This window comes from Gigantopelta aegis, chromosome 2 (genome assembly GCF_016097555.1).
Source record: "Gigantopelta aegis isolate Gae_Host chromosome 2, Gae_host_genome, whole genome shotgun sequence".
In the NCBI taxonomy this organism is placed as follows: Eukaryota; Metazoa; Mollusca; class Gastropoda; order Neomphalida; family Peltospiridae; genus Gigantopelta; species Gigantopelta aegis.
In genome coordinates this window covers 40,835,066-40,852,413 of record NC_054700.1, presented here as the reverse complement: position 1 = coordinate 40,852,413, position 17,348 = coordinate 40,835,066, and the positions used below count along the sequence as shown (strand labels likewise).

Genomic DNA, 17,348 nt, shown 5'->3' with positions numbered 1-17,348 from the left:
TTAGCAGCAACGGATATTTTATATGCACCATCCCACAGACAGGATAGTACATACCACAGCCTTTGTTAAACCAGTCGTGGTGCACTGGCTGGAACAAGAAATAGCCCAATGGGGCCACAGACTGGGATCGATCCTAAACATACTGTGCATCAAGCGAGCGCTTTACCACTGGGCTACGTCCAGCCCCCTTGCTCAAAAAGCATCTAATGGTTTGCCGAGAACTTTTGATTGGCAGATTAATGGAATGAATAATGCGTTATTGTCATGCAGGGAAATCGAGCGTCAATTGGGTCGGAATCATAGTGTAATTAGTAGACTTGTACAAAAACACCAACAAATCAATGAAGTCAAGGACAACCTTGAAAAACATCTCCACGAGAAGATAGGCCGTTGTCGAGACTTGTTCGACATTGCCCCTTTTTCAGCAGAAACATGCAAGACCTTGAGGTAACTGGATTCCCAACAAGGTCATGTCCATGAGGACCCTAAGGAATGGGCTGAAGAAAGCTGGGTACCCAAGCCAGGAGTTCTATCAAACGTCCGTTTCCAACACCAGCACACAAAGATTTATTGATCCGATGAGTTGCTTTCTTTGCCACGGGACAGTTTGTTTTGTTTAAAAACCACTAGAGCACATTGATTTATTAATCATCAGCTACTGGATGTCAGTTGGTAATTTTAACAGGTCTTAATTAGAGAGAAAACCTGCCACATTTTTTCATTAGTAGCAAGGAATCTTTTATATGCACCATCCCACACATAGCATATACCATGGCCTTTGATATACCAGTCGTGGTGCAGAGTTTTTAAGAGGCAACCAAATGCTGCCTACAACATCCAGGAAACCATTCCATTTGGCCGTGACTCTTGATGGTGTGATGATGCATTCCTTATAATATTAAGTTGTATTTGGTCACTGTTCAAGGCAATCTCAATGGGCCAAGATATCGGAGGAACATTCTGGAAGCCATTGTCCTCCCTCACTTTGAGGCCATGCAGTGTTTATGGACAATGCTAGATTCCATTGAATGTATCCACATAAAAAAATTTATTTAAATAGAATGGGTCAATTAAATAGTCCAAGTTTGTTGTGAAATAGAAGTTCCTTACCAAAATCAGGGTGGTGTTAAATTAATTTCCAGGTGTATAAATTTTTTTACCGAAGACTTGAGCACCAAGGTTAATGCTAAAAACAGCATTCATACATCACATCTGAAAACCATTTACCATCATGGAATGTTGGATAAAGCCTTCCCATTTGAAGTTCTTGCCTTGCAGACTATGCTACACTTTTAAGAAAAAAGTGCTCAGTTTACGTGTGGTTAGTCGGTAGGTCGGTGAACCATTGGGCTATTTCTTGTTCCAGCCAGCCAACCAAGACTGGCATATCAAAGGATGTGGTATGTGCTATCCTGTCTGTGGGATGGTGTTTATTGGGTGTCAAAAATAAGTATGAAATTATTGTGTTGGTTCATAGCAATCTGCCGTTTCAGTATTGTTCAGCAACAATAAAATATAAAATAAAACACAACCATAAATAGTAATCCATTTTATTATGACACCTATCGACAAGGTTACTTTTGGAGTGAAAAATTTAAATTGGAAATATTTTTCACCATTTTCAACCACACGGCAAAAGAAAATATGAAATCTTTGGGCCTGCAACTAAAGTTGTATCAAAATACGTATATACACATATCAAAATCAACTACTCAATACATAATTATTATGTATTTCTTTGCCAAGTAGAATACACTGTTACTGATGTTTAATCTGATTATATTTCACTTTTTCTTAAGGTATATTTTTTCCCACCTAATAATAAAGTATGTGTTTAATATTTAACTAAGTATACTGTAAATAGATATGAAATGTTCTATAGCCATTTATTTTTATTAACTGGTCAATAATGTATGTCGCTGAAAAACCTGTTGCCCTATTAACAAGCACTGTTCTGATGTAATATTTCTTTGGAGTTGTTGCAGGACACTGACAAAATGACTTAATTACCACTGACAAGACATTCACAAACATCAGAAACGAATATTTAAAACAACAAAACGTTTGAGCCCATGTGAAAACTGTATCAAAGTTATATATTAATATCACGATACTAGAACAACAGGGCTGCCAAACATCCACAGGATGAGGATGAGGATGATGATGATGATGATGACAACATCTGGAGGTGCTAGCAATACAAATTTCTGATTCCGTTTCATTCCTTAGTCCTATCCGCACCATGCTGTGTAGATAGGTGGTAGAGCAACTCAAGAGTTGACGTAAATGCAAGTAGTTTGCCATTTATGACAGCCTTGGGTGTCTGTTTGTCCGCCATTATTGGGGGTTACATGAAACATAAAAACAATATTCATCACAATATAATTTTTTTCTTTCTTTGTTTTTTTTTTTTTACTTCTTCTTCAGCTTTTTGAATCTGGTTTGATGTTCATCACCTTACAAACCCAAACACCAATTTTGAAGTCAGTATTTTCAAATTTCCTAACCCAAGGATGATTCTGAAAAAAAAGAGAAAAAAAGTACGAAACTTTTAACATTGTCTTTTTATGTCCCGTACCATATTCACATTAACCTGTGTGTATTAGCCACCTCCGTGGACAACCTGACCTCTTAGTTTCACCCTAAATATCTCGTATAAAATCAACGTTGTGTATAAGCCAAGGCCATCTTTTGTCCTCATATATTGTATTGATTTTAATAATACTGTCAATGAACAGACCTATTCTAACAGTGATCACACGCCTTTCTTTTTTTGCAAAACACTGATAATGTCTAAGTATCTTCCCATAAATCAACAAGCATTCTGAGAGTACTGCTAATGCAATAGATGTCCCCTACCGCACCCAACAAATTTTAGCATCACCTAAGTTCAAGGGCCATAACTCTGTGACAAATGAGTAAATTGCCATGAAAGTCAAACCTGATCTGTAACAGTATTTTTGAGGCATTGCAAAAAAAAGAAGAAAAAAAAAGATATGGAAAAATAATTTTCCTATCTCTTAACTTTAAGGGCCATAACTCTGTCAGAATGGGTAAATCATAAAATTCAAAGTTTATCTGTACAAGTAGACAATAAAGCTATATATAAAATATCAGGCAATTACTTTGGGGCATTGTTGAAAAAAAGTTTGGAAAACTGCATGTGGGACTGAGAGACAGAAGGATGGAGATGAAACATGGTCCACTCCAGTTAGACCAGTAGGGGACTAAAAAGACACTTTCCTCGGATCTATCTATCTTCTTCTTCCCCTCTCTCTCTCTCCCTCTCTCTCTCTCTCTCTCTCTCTCTCTCTCTCTCTCTCTCTCTCTCTCTCTCTCTCTCTCTCTCTCTCTCTCTCTCTCTCTCTCTCTCTCTAACACACACACAACTTAACTACACACTTTCCTCAGATCTCTCTCCTCTCACACACACACACACAAAAAGGCACATTAAATACCATTAATGACTGCAAATCTGCTCTGTCATTGGGATTCTTCTTGAGGCTGGAAAACAAAAAAATACTATTATAATAGAAAGAAAGAAGTGTTTTATTTAACGACGCACTCAACACATTTTATTTACGGTTATATGGCGTCAGACATATGGTTAAGGACCACACAGATTTTGAGAGGAAACCCGCTGTCGCCACTACATGGGCTACTCTTCCGATTGGCAGCAAGGGATCTTTTATTTGCGCTTCCCACAGGCAGGATAGCACAAACCATGGCCTTTGTTGAATCAGTTATGGATCACTGGTCGGTGCAAGTGGTTTACACCTACCCATTGAGCCTTGCGGAGCACTCACTCAGGGTTTGGAGTCGGTATCTGGATTAAAAATCCCATGCCTCGACTGGGATCCGAACCCAGTACCTACCAGCCTGTAGACCGATGGCCTGCCACGACGCCACCGAGGCCGGTACTATTATAATAGTAATTAATAATAGTTAAATAGTTTGTTTCACCAACTACAATGAATCACTAAATATTTAAGTATAGGTTTCTGCATAGACACAAATAACACTTTATTAACTTAATGACTGCCTTTTACAAGATTTATTACTAAATGAACAAATGAAATTTTAAACAATATATGACATCTTCCCCAAATTCAAAATGCAAAAACGACCATTCTTCATTTCGAGAAACTGACATTAAACACATAAGTTTGTTTTGAATTTATTGACACAACTAAAGCACGTTGATTTATTAATCACAGGCTATTGGATGTCAAACATTTGGTAATTTTGATATGTAGTCTTAGAAAGGAAACCTGCTACATTTTTCCATTAGTAGCAAGGGATATTTTATATGCACCATCCCACAGACAGGATTGCACATACTACGGCCTTTGGTATACCAGTCATGAATGAGAAATAACCCAATGGGCCCACCGCCGGGGATCGATCCAACACTGACCGCACATCAGGTGAGCACTTTACCTCTGGGCTACATCCCGCCCCTATATGAGTTTATGTGACTTGATATTTCAGGCATAAAAGTTCTATTGCAACCAAGTCTGTGGTTACATTTGTGCACTGTATATGAATGATAATACACTGTTTGGCCGTAGTGAAGTCAATGACTCTCAGCGAGCCTTTCTCTACAAAATTTACTAAAATTAATTATTAACACTGCAATCAAATTGTGATTTTGCATGAATGTTTCCCATGAATACATTTCTCTTTATGATAATATGAGCAAGATGGATATATAGAATGGGAGACAGTCAAGACAGGAAAGACAAAATGTCTGTGCTAAACTCTATGTACATACCATCTTTCAACAAAATCTTCAAACTCAACAGAAAACTTTCCTTTAGGAAGAGATGGAGGTGACTGAAAACAAACCAATTCTCAAGTAAAAAACCCACACATCTACATTGATAATAACAAAACACCCCCAATTTCACATTTTAATTGAGCGAACTGTATCCAGAATATAAATGAGCATATCGCTGGGTGAGTGCAAGAATGTTGTATATACAAAATTCCCATTTTGAGAAAACGAGCATTAAAAAATAATATCGCTGGGTCAGTGCAAAAATGTAGTATCTACAAAATGTTGATAAATAAGGTCTTAATTTTCACAATGTAATGGACCCTATATTTTCCAGAGCAAAAATGTTGTATGTTCATATAACAGGTCTGGTTGCTTAATTTGAAGTCAGCTAAACTGTTGTAAATGCATATATTGTAGTTGACTCGGAGCGAAAGTGTTGTAAGTGTTATATCAGTGTATGCTGCTTCAGAGTTTGGAGGAAACTACCAAAAGAAGAATACAAAAAGTCATTATTTTATTATTTTTTAATGCTCGTTTTCTCAAAATGGGAATTTTGTATATACAACATTTTTGCACTCACCCAGCAATATTGTATCTAGGGTACAAGTGAGCAGATTGTATGTAGGGTATAACTGAGCAGATTGTATCTAAAGTATAATTGAGCATTGTATGTACATGTAGAGTATAACTGAGCATTATATGTAGGGTATAATTGAGCAGATTGTATCTAGAGTATAATTGAGCAGATTTTATTCAGGGTATAAATGAGTAGATAGTATCCAGGGTATAATTGAGTAAATTGTATGTAGGGTATAACTGAGCAGATTGTATCCAAGGTATAACTGAGCAGATTGTATCCAAGGTATAACTGAGCAGATTGTATCCAAGGCAGACCTGTCAACCTTTAGACAAGAGAAAGCAGGAGGTGTGTGTTGAAAAAGCAGGAGATTTTGTCAAAAAGCAGGAGATTTTTAAATTCACACAATTTAACCCAAAATCGCAAGATTTAAAAAAAAACATTATTACAATAAGTTATATGAATACTTTATAATGTCATATATACTTCTTAACCTTAGATCTTGGCATTAAAAAAAAAAAAAAAATATATTAATTTTTTTTTTTTTTTTTTTTTTTTTAAAGTTTAAATATTATTATGATATCATATTTAAAAAAAAAAAAAAAAAATTATCCAAAAATAAGAACATGAACAAGAAATACAAATTTAATTAGTACATTTACGGTATTACACTTACAGCCTTACAGGTATTATCATTTGTGGTAGTTAGGTACCAAAGACAAATATATAAATCTGAGAGGAACGGTGGCAGGTACTTGATGCAATATAAAACCTCATTACGGTATATACCCATTTCCGTGAGTAACTTTATGTCAATGTCAAACACAACATTTTTTAATTGTACAAAAATAATTTCTTGAAGTGTACCCTTATAACCAACATTTAACTGCACAAACATACAAAATTAACTGACACAAGTATGTTTATACAGCTAATTGGTCTTTTCGTTGTCTTGCTGTGACATGTGATTTTAACATGCATCGTGTGTATCGCTGTCAACTCGGAGTCTGGCAGTTCAGATTCGTCATAGTTGCATTATGTAATCCAGTGGGAAGACATTTTACAATTCAGAGGTGTTATTAGAACTAAATTGGATAGTTTTTTTTTTTTTATATGGCAACACTGAATGTCAATACACAGCCTGTTGAATTAGCGGCAACACGCATTGTAGCCATTACGATGACAACAAACATTATAATTACATGTCATTTTATAAACTCCATGTGCTTCCCACAATTTTCACTTCGGCAAAGGTTAAACAGTCGGGACAATTCGGCCTGTTACATTCTCAGAAGCCGAAAGTAGTCGACATTTGCCGAATGAGAAAAAAAGGCAGAGTTACTTCCCTTCTGTTATTTTGACAAAAGAGGATCGATTTTTTTTTATACTTACAAAAATGTAATTTAAAAGGAGAAACTGTCTCCCGCACAGGGGAAAGGAGATTTGATCAAATACCGGGAGACTCCCGCGGAATCCGGGAGGGTTGACAGGTCTGATCCAAGGTATAATAGAAAAGATGGTATCTAGGTGTATAACTGAGCAGATTGTATCTAGGGTATAATTAAGCAGATTGTATGTAGGGTATTTGTGTACAACTCTCCGAACCAATCTTTAGGCCACTGGACTGGGCTGGTAGGTAGGTAGGTGTATATGTAGGTTCATGTCCAGGGACTGGTCTCACCCACAGTAAGATCTGCTTTCCATTCATGTGATTCTGCACATAATTTATCACGTGCGTATCCATGTGCGGAAATGTGTTTTTGCATTTATAATCACACACACACACACACACACACACACACCGGATAAAAATGTACTTTTTTTATTGTCCTACTCTATATAAATAAAGGAAAAAATACTGCTTGTGCCCCCACAATGGCAGATGTGACCTTCACTAGAGGTTGTGCCCCCCCTCCCCTCCCACCCCACCCCAATATCGTTCCTATTGGCCTGATAATAGCAAACTGAATCAGACTTTATTTTGCTTCTCTTTACAGTGCATATTAGCTAGTTTATGAGTTTTGTTGTCTCAATATTACCTCGCCGACCCCTTAACAAAAAAAATATTACTGTGTAGCCACAGCCAGGAAATTATGTCAATAACTCTATCTGAAAAGTTTTTTGGGACCATCTTCACCACCAACCCCATCAAAAATACGTGCTTCCTATACATTATATTGAGAAAGTTTAAAATATAATATTATTCAAACTGAATTTCACAAAAAAACCAAAAATATGTGTAATTTGCTTCTAAAACAATAACATCAAATTTAATGATACACTAGAAAAACAGTGAAAAATTGGCCAACGACACATGCTCAGAAACAAAAAAATACCCAAAGAAATAACAATTGAAGCAGTAACTGCATGTAAGGTTATAGTTTGAAGAGTGCATGTTCTATGGTAAAGTTTTTTTTAAATTCAGCGAAACCCCTCTAAATCAGACACCCAAATGACCAAGTAAAAATAACCCTTTTAAGAGGAATCTGGTTCAGAGAGGTTCTGTGTGTACTGGGGGTAGGACATAGCCCAGTGGTAAAGCGCTCGCTTGATGCGCAGTCGATTTGGCATCGATCCCTGTCGGTGGGCCCACTGGGCTATTTCTTGTTCCAACCAATGCACCACGACTGGTATATCAAAGGCCGTGGTATGTGCTATCCTGTCTGTGGGATGGTGCATATAAAAGATCCTTTGCTGCTAATGGAAAAAATGTAGCGGGTTTCCTCTCTAAGACAGCAACAATAATAAATCAATGTGCTCTAGTGGTCGTTGAACAAAACAAACTTTAACGGTTTGTACTGGTATTTAAAAAGGGATCGTGAAAAACATCCTGAGTTTGGGGGAATTCCAGTTTTGACAGGTTTTACAATAGTAAACAAGGCCACAGTCTATGAAAGAGTGATGAAGTTAATATCTTGTGATTTAGAAAACAAATGACACCACTAGAGCACATTGATTAATAAATCATCAGCTATTGGATGTCAAACATTTGGTAATTCTGACTCGTAGTCATGAGATGAAACTCGCTACATCTTTCCTAATGCAGCAAGGGATCTTTTATATGCACTTTCCCACAGACAGTATAGCACATACCACGGTCTTTGATATATCAGTTGTGGTGCACTGGCTGGAACAAGAAGTAGGCCAATGGGCCTACCGACAGGGATCGATCCCACACTGACCGTGCATCAAGCAAGTGTTTACCACTGGGCCACGTCCCGCCCCTGAAGAAACAGTTTATGAAGTAGAAAACAAGGTCAGTTTGTGTTAAGTACTAAACCTGGTCATAATGAAGTACTTAACAAGTTCACAGTGTGTGAAGTGCAAGGTATTAAATAAAGTCAGTTTGTGAGGCAGTAAACAAATTAACAGTTCTTGGAAGTAGTAAACAAACACACAGTTTGTAAAGCAGTACACAAGGTACCAGTTTGTAAAATAGTACAAAAAGTCAGTTAGTAAAACTACAAAAAGTCAGTTTGTGAAATAGTACACAAAGTCACAGTTTGTACACAAAGTCAGTTTGTGAAGTTGTACACAGTCAGTTTGTGAAGTAGTACACAAAGTCAGTTTGTGAAGTAGTACACAAAGTCACAGTTAGTGAAGTAGTACACAAAATCAGTTTGTGATGTAGTACACAGTCACAGTTAGTGAAGTAGTACACAAAGTCACAGTTTCTGAAGTAGTAAACAAAGTCAGTTAGTGAAGTAGTACACAAAATCAGTTTGTGATGTAGTACAGTCAGTTAGTTAAGTAGTACAAAAAGTCAGTTAGTGAATTAGTACACAAAGTCACAGTTGTGAAATAGTACACAAAGTCACAGTTAGTGAAGTAGTACACAGTCACAGTGAAGTAGTACACAAAGTCACAGTTAGTGAAGTAGTACAGTCAGTTAGTGAAGTATACACAAAATCACAGTTAGTGATGTAGTGCAGTCACAGTTAGTGAAGTAGTACACAAAGTCAGTTAGTGAAGTAGTACACAAAGTCACATTTTGTTAAGTAGTACACAAAGTCAGTTAGTGAAGTAGTACAAAAAGACAGTTTGTGAAGTAGTACACAAAGTCACATTTTGTGAAGTACACAAAGTCACAGTTTGTGAAATAGTACAAAGTCAGTGAAACAGTACAAAAAGTCAGTTTGTGAAGTAGTACACAGTCACATTTTGTAAAGTAGTACACAGTCACAGTTTGTGAAGTAGTACACAAAGTCAGTTTGTGAAGTAGTACAGTCAGTTAAGTAGTACAAAAAGTCAGTTTGTGAAGTAGTACACAGTCAGTTTGTGAAGTAGTACACAAAGTCACAGTTAGTGAAGTAGTACACACAGTCAGTTAGTGAAGTAGTACACAAAGTCATAGTTAGTGAAGTAGTACACAAAGTCACAGTGAAGTGGTACACAAAATCAGTTTGTGATGTAGTACAGTCACAGTTAGTGAAGTAGTACACAAAGTCACAGTTTGTGAAGTAGTAAACAAAGTCAGTTAGTGAAGTAGTACAGAAAATCAGTTTGTGATGTAGTACACAAAGTCACAGTTAGTTAAGTAGTACAAAAAGTCAGTTAGTGAAATAGTACACAAAGTCACAGATGTGAAATAGTACACAAAGTCATAGTTAAGTAGTACACAGTCACAGTGAAGTAGTACACAAAGTCAGTTAGTGAAGTAGTACAAAAAGTAAGTCAGTGAAGTAGTACAAAAAATCACAGTTAGTGAAGTAGTACACAGTCAGTTAGTGAAGTAGTACACAATCAGTTAGTGAAGTAGTACACAGTCACAGTTAGTGATGTAGTGCACAGTCAGTTAGTGAAGTAGTACACAGTCAGTTAGTGATGTAGTACACAGTCACAGTTAGTGAAGTAGTACAAAAAGTCACAGTTAGTGATGTAGTACATAAAGTCACAGTTAGTGATGTAGTACACAAAAAACAATGTACAAACCTGACGTCGTTATTACATGTACCACACTTTCAAATTCAGTTTATATTAATACTTCACTGTGAAATCACAAATTAATCAAATGCAACACCCTTGACAAAGAAATGGAAAGAAAGAAAGAAAGAAAGAAAGAAAAAAAACAATCCCTACTCCAAAACACTACCAGCCCTCCCCCTTAAAAAAATTAAACACCTAAAAAACCCACAAACACACAAGCAAATTTCAAGTGAAATCATGCAGTGTCATCTAGGTTAGCACAAAAGTATGGTACATGTACTTTTTGTCAAGTCAATGAAAATATTCACGTCAACATTAGCATAGTATGGTTCCTCGGGCAATTACCCAATTTGCACAAAAGAAGCACTGGGCTGCAGTAACAATACAGAGGCATGTCCACAGAGAAAAGGAAAGGAATGTTACAAGACACATTTTAATCCACAGCTATGTGTTGTCTTAAAAAATATACAAGTCCAAAGTGGAGATATTAATTCAATTGTACTTACGTGCAATAAACATAGTGTTGGTTGAATGGAAGCCAACATTAGTTACAATTCACACATGCCAAGGTATACAAGTTCAAATCACCTACAGTCTGGGTCAGTTTAGCTCATGCAGTTCTTATCAGTAGTTAGTCAAAACTATTTTATCACTGTTATTGGTTAATATTTGTCATCGCCGTGAACACATTTATTGAATGACATTTATTTATGACATGACAAAAAGCCCAGTTAAAGTTTGTTTTATGCAACGACACCACTAGAGCACATTGATTTAAAGCTTTGGCTTTTGGATGGCAAACATTTGGTAATTTTGACTCGTTGACAAAAAAGAAGAAAAAAACCCACCAAAAAAAACATTCAGTTAAATCTGTTTGGTACACGAAAAATGTAATACAGCAACACATATATAGTTTTCAATGCACTGAGCTATACTTCATACAAATCATTCATGTAAAATCTCTTATACAGTTGGTAGTCGGTGCATTCACTAAAACAATCAACACAACCACACGTACGTTTTTCGATGCATGAGGTATGTTTTGGACAAAGCATTCAGTTAAAACGGTTCAAGAGGATTTCACACATATAGACAAAACTCTGTTATGAGACCTCTACAAGTCACATGGCAACTCAAACCAGATGAGCAGGAATTCACAACAACCAAAAACTAACAGTTACTAAAAATAAATATTAATACAAAAAAACCCAAATGAGCACGTCACCAGGGGTGGAGAGATTTGTAAGGGGGGGGGGGGGGGGGGGTGGCAATTGTTTTGTTATTCCTTCAAAAAAAATAATATATATTAGCCATAAGACATATTAGTTCATTATGAAAAAAAATTCCTGGCGACGCCCATGAAAATTACAAGCAATTTTGAAGAAAATAAAGTCTGCAAAATAAGTAATTAAGCAAAGATGAACCATTCAAAGCCAACAAAAAGAAAACATGCATTAAAATGTGTGTAAAACAGGAGTTCAATATACGGGTTTACAATGATACATAAAGTAACCAAATAGACACCCTTTTATAGTAAACATCAAACACTTTTAATTCAAGATTATAAATACTGAAGGAAATAGCTATGATCATTCTAAAGCAGCTACTTCCCTTTAATATGATGATTTCTTTTTTCCCAGACTTTATTTTTACTATTACAATAGTTTCTTTTCGTCCCACCAGCCTCCTTTTGCCCTCTATAATTTTTTTAATTAAAATAAAAAATTCTATCCTCACCATATCCTTGCCTAGGACACATTTCCTGAGCAACTTGAGTGCCCAAGACAGGCATACTTGACCCTTCAATGGATGTATGCAGGGCTCACCCTGTTCAATGCCAAATTAGCCATTTGCTAATTTCCATACAGTGGCTACAACATTTAATATTTGGCAAATAAAATGTTCTTTAAATTAACCACTTTTGAATCATTTTTAATGAAATACTCTACATATGTTAAAATTGGTTAAAGCAAAATTCTTTCCCTATGTAAGAATATGTCAAATGATAGATTGATTGACTGAAACACCAACGCCATATTTAAACATTACTAAGCATCGTTACAGTAGGACATCACCTAGGAAACTGACATTTACCATCCCTGATGCAAGCTTTTCAAGGCATTATTTATCTTTTGCTAGACTGGTTTCGGCACTGAATGTTAAATGAATGCGACAGGGCAGGAACCAGTCCAAACATCAATGGGTACCATATATGCGACAAAACCTGTGTTATCAACACAATGAAGTGGCTCATACTACACTTGGCAAGCGATGAAGCTAGACGTGTGTGCCTGCTCTCTTGAGTTACCCCCCCCCCACCTGGGGGGACTCATTGCCAGTTATGGAGTATTATTGGAATACCGCGTCACGTACACCGGGCCACGGGCAACCGTGACCTTGGTGTACGGTGACCCGGTCAGGAAGCCAACCAGGAAGAGAAGGAGGAGGAAGACGGACAAGCCAGACCCTCCGACGCAACCGCCGAATCCAGCTACGGACACCGAGGAGCACTGGTCACTCAAGGCCGGCAAACTGTCATCTCGCTACTCCCAGTTAGTCAAGACCAACATCGAGGACGTCAGACAGCTCTTCACGCAACCAAAGCACGCAGCTTTTAGACCATTACCAGCCAGCCCGACAGAGGGAGACTTCTGCGTTCACAGCGTCACAATGCGGGATGGTAGTGGACTCTGGTTTCACTGTTCGCCGGAACGGGATTTATCACCAAGGACTGCTACTCCCAGAAATGGACAACCCGACCCTCCATCGAATTATCAAGATCATAGCCGGGGAAGATTATTGCGCAGTAGCCAAGGCGATAGCAGGATCCACATACCGGCCAGCCATCCCGCATTTTGACTCGACCAACTTCATCGGTTCTCCATGACGACCTCCCCTTTGCCAATCTCCTTTGTCTCCGTGAGTATGGACTTACTAGACTTTAATCTTTTAGGCCGTTATTCAAAAACTTTGTTTAATTTTTTTTTGTAAACAGTCGGTAACCTTTTATTTTCGGCAGTCCGTCTAAATTGCTCAAATCACCTTAAAACTCAAATTTTAGAGTCCAGACATGTTTTTGGATGCAGTTACTCTTTGTAGACTTAGCCAATCAGAGCACGGCTCCCACTCAGTGTTACATGAGGTCTGCGAAGTGTCTGCTATTCGGTCCGCGCTTGCGTTTGACTTTACTAAATGGCTTTTTTCCAAATTCCACCCACCTCAAACTTAACCCCCCTCTTCTGCTCCGGAGTTGGTCACTGGCGAAGTCAGAGGCTAAATCCGAAGTGGGCGTGCCTGAACCTTTGTGGATAGGGGCACGTAAAATAAGTTCCAAGTTCCAATGAAGTGGAATGAATATTAAATGTCATGGCTGTTAAAAGTCATGGCTGTTAATTAAGGTCGACAAGTCACCTTTTGGACCCTTGTTTTGGTTTTGTGCACAATAAATGAAACATATCCAATGGTAATTTTTTGCCACGATATATTTGACAAATGGTACTTTTTATTTCTTTCATCTTTTAAAACTTAAAATTATTATTTTGTCCAGAATTATGAATTTAAAAAATAGCGACCTGTAAACAGCATTGTTTGCTTGTTATAGAAATTTGACAGGGGTCAAGGTTAGTAGACCAGTTTTTATTTTAATGTGGTGAAGCATTGTAATAATATAGCTAATTTTGAATTTTAATGACATCAGTATTCCAATGACGTAAGTTTGCATCTCTCCTTACAATAACTATAAACTGGATACATGACGTTTCCGTTTTAAGAATGCTGAACAATTCCAATGCAAAATTGCTATTGAAAATGTTTTGTTTGAACATTACTAATGCACGTGAATGTGTTTGAAGAAAATATTGTGATTAAAAAATTGTACCTTTTACGAAATATGGATTTCAAGTGAAATATGTTATATTTATTGTGTATGATGCCAAAATAAGGGCGCAAAAAGTGACTGTCATCGACCTTAGTAACAGGCATTATGAGAGTACTACTAAAGCAATACATGTCCCCTACAGGGTCCAACAAAATTTCGCATCTCCTAAGTTCAAGGGCTATAAGTCTGTGAAAAATTTGTAAATTACCAAGAAAGTCAAACTTGATCTGTAACAAAACATAATAAACTTATACACAATATTTCAATCTAATTAAAATTAGCTCCACTGGTTAATTACTATTACCTCTGGATCTAACAGCACCCCATTGGAGCTTATGTCCAGTTGACCTTTAATTCGACCAATCAAAACCTTACTTGCAAAATCATGCCAGTGATTTGAAAAGAATTTGAAAACATTCAGGATTATGCCGAGGGTATACAAAATGATTCAGGTGAATTATGAAGTATGCCGGAAACTAATTTCAATATAAAATTTTATATGAAATTTGTTTCGAGACGAAAAAAACACCTGTGATGGTATAGCCATAAAATCTGTTTATACTGGTGTACAATCCAGAGTTTATTACTGCACTTTTCCCCATTTTTTAATGTTGAAATAGACCCAACAAGTTCGCCTATTGCATAAATAGTCTCGCCAATATTTTTAGAATTTGCATGCTCCCGAATAACGCTATAAAAGGCGAAGTGTAATTGGTCGATATTTAAATTGTTATTTATAGATGAAGAGTCCACGCAATGCTGTTAGATATACTGGTAGACCAGTAGAGCTAATTTTAATCAGATTGACAATAGCTCAAGATCTTCAAGCATTGCCAAAAAATTATTTAAAAAAAAATCATATCTCCCAAGTTCAAGTGCCCATGAAAGTCAAACTTGATCTGTAACAGTACATGATAAAGCTATACACAAAATATCACCTCAGTATCTGAAGGCATGTGAACAAAACATCTGCAAAATTATATGTGGGACAGATGGACAGACAAACAGAAGGACAGAGGCAAAAATCTATAGTCCCCTCCAGCTGGACCGATAGGCAACTAACAATGAGAAGTGTGGCAACAATTTTCTCCTCTCCAATATTAAAGTTTGTTTAATGACACCACCAGAGCACATTGATTAACTAAAAATCGGCTGTTGCGTTCGATTCGATAAGCACTACCCATAAACAGGACAACACATACAACAACCTTTGATATACCAGTTGTGGAGCACTGGTTGGGATGAAAAGAAACCCAATGGGTCTGCAAAAAAGGCTTAATCATGTGACCCAAGCAAAGTGTGCAGGAACCTTGGAATATTTTTTTGTTATTTAATGATGCACTCAAACACATTTTAATGACAGTTTAATGGCATCAGACATATGGTTAAAGATCACACAGCCATGGGCTACTCCTTTTGATTAGTAACATGGGATAGTATATACCTTGGCCTTTGTTAGACCAGTTGTGGATCACTGGCTAGATCAAGAAATAGCCCAATGGGCCCACCAACAGGGATCGATCCTAGACCGATTGTGCATCAGCCAAGTGCTTTATATGTATGAATGGACTACGTCTTGCCCTGCTGACGTAAGTAATAAATATAGTAATATATTAAATATATGTTGAAATGGGAAGATAAAATTAACGACAGGAACTTCTAATGTGTAAGCCTTACACATGGCCAAGAAAGAAGGTATAATGGTATAATGTAGTAACAAGGAAACATAGTCATCAATACCCCCCCCCCCCCCACACACACACACACACTCCCACAATGAACTGGAAACCACATTCATTGGGTTGGTACTGTACATATACTTTCTCAAAACAGAGCTCAGTGCAGAAAAACAATATCATGGTCACCACTGTCACAGATAGTGTGATATTTGGTCATTCTGGCTATTTGTTTCCATGGTAAGAGAATAAATATCGAAAATGAAAAGTCCCTCATAACAACATGCATTATTTACAAGTCGACTTGATTAATAAATGTGTACAAAGTTTCGTAAGTTATCTTGAATGGTTTTGGACTGATGCTTTGGAAACACTATTGAACGCACAGATGCATAAGACAGTGCCCGGTTTAATATCCTACAAACATCGCATTGTGTTACGGTGTTTTCAACTAACATATGAATAATTGAAATTTTAATGTATCGATAGGCTTTTTTTTTTCGAGTCAGGTTTTTAAGCGGTCATTCATCAAATGTGATTCATAGATAAATTTGGCGAATACATTTCTTTACTAATTCACCAAAGGGTTTGGATAACTGTGTATTTTTTGTTAACATAACTCCATTTTTGCTGCTTCGCTAAATAAAACCAAACTGCTTAAACCCTGGATAGTGATTATCTTGTGCCTGCAACTTGAACTTGGGGGGGGGGGGGGGGGGGGGGGGGAGAGGGAGAAGAGAGAAGAGGAAGGGAGAGATGTTGGGGGGGGGGGGGGTGTCAGGATATTAGTATACACTAAAAATCTATCTAAAAATGCAAAAACTCTGAGACTTACAGTATCAATATTTACACTTTTGAAGATCACTAAATCCAAAGAAAAGATTTATTTATTTAATCCAACAATTTCAACACTTTATAACTCGTACAACATGTTGAGAGTTGGATTAAAATATTAGGTTAATTTAAATTACAAAGTGTTCAAGGAATTAGATTCAAATATTAGAATGGTTCAAGTTATGCAGTATTGAAGAAATTAGATTCAAATATTAGGAGTTACAATGTGTTGAAGGAGTTAGATTTGAATATCAGGATGGCTAGTTACAAAACCATCAGCCACAAAGGGTTGAAGGAGTCAAATATAAGAGTCAATATTAGAAAGCTGTCCATCAACTAATAGGAACTTGTCCATCATAGTGTTGAAGGAGTTAAGATTTAAGGATTTAGGGGAACTGTCCCTCATAGTGTTGAAGGAGTTAAGATTTAAGGATTTAGGGAAATTGTCCCTCATAGTGTTGAAGGAGTTAAGATTTAAAGGGACATTCCTGAGTTTGCTGCAATTTTTAAGGTGTTATTGACTTTCTAATGATTTTAATTACATATCAAATATATTTTTCTGCATAAAATATTAGTGGCTGTATATTAAACATGTTTCTCATCGCTCTAATATTTGTACTAGGTTAAATTTCATTTTATTTTCTAAAATATTTTTTCGTACGTACGAAATTATTTGAA

The 17,348-nt window shown here is 36.8% G+C and overlaps 1 protein-coding gene across 3 annotated transcripts in view; it reads right to left on the bottom strand.

The window, feature by feature from the left end:
* Window positions 1-1,534: 1,534 nt before the first annotated feature.
* The window catches only part of LOC121385651 (dual specificity mitogen-activated protein kinase kinase 1-like), a 39,932-nt gene continuing 24,118 nt past the window's right edge, over window positions 1,535-17,348 (bottom strand). For 2 of the 3 annotated variants that reach the window (XM_041516422.1, XM_041516415.1), the window contains exons 9-11: window positions 4,775-4,836; window positions 3,459-3,504; window positions 1,535-2,519 (exon numbers count right to left, since the gene is read on the bottom strand). In XM_041516422.1, coding sequence (XP_041372356.1) covers window positions 2,424-2,519; window positions 3,459-3,504; window positions 4,775-4,836 — 204 coding nt within the window. In that variant the 3' untranslated portion in view covers window positions 1,535-2,423. Of the gene's footprint in view, window positions 2,520-3,458; window positions 3,505-4,774; window positions 4,837-17,348 lie in introns of those variants that run through there. The other variant, XR_005959562.1, reaches the window with a different exon arrangement.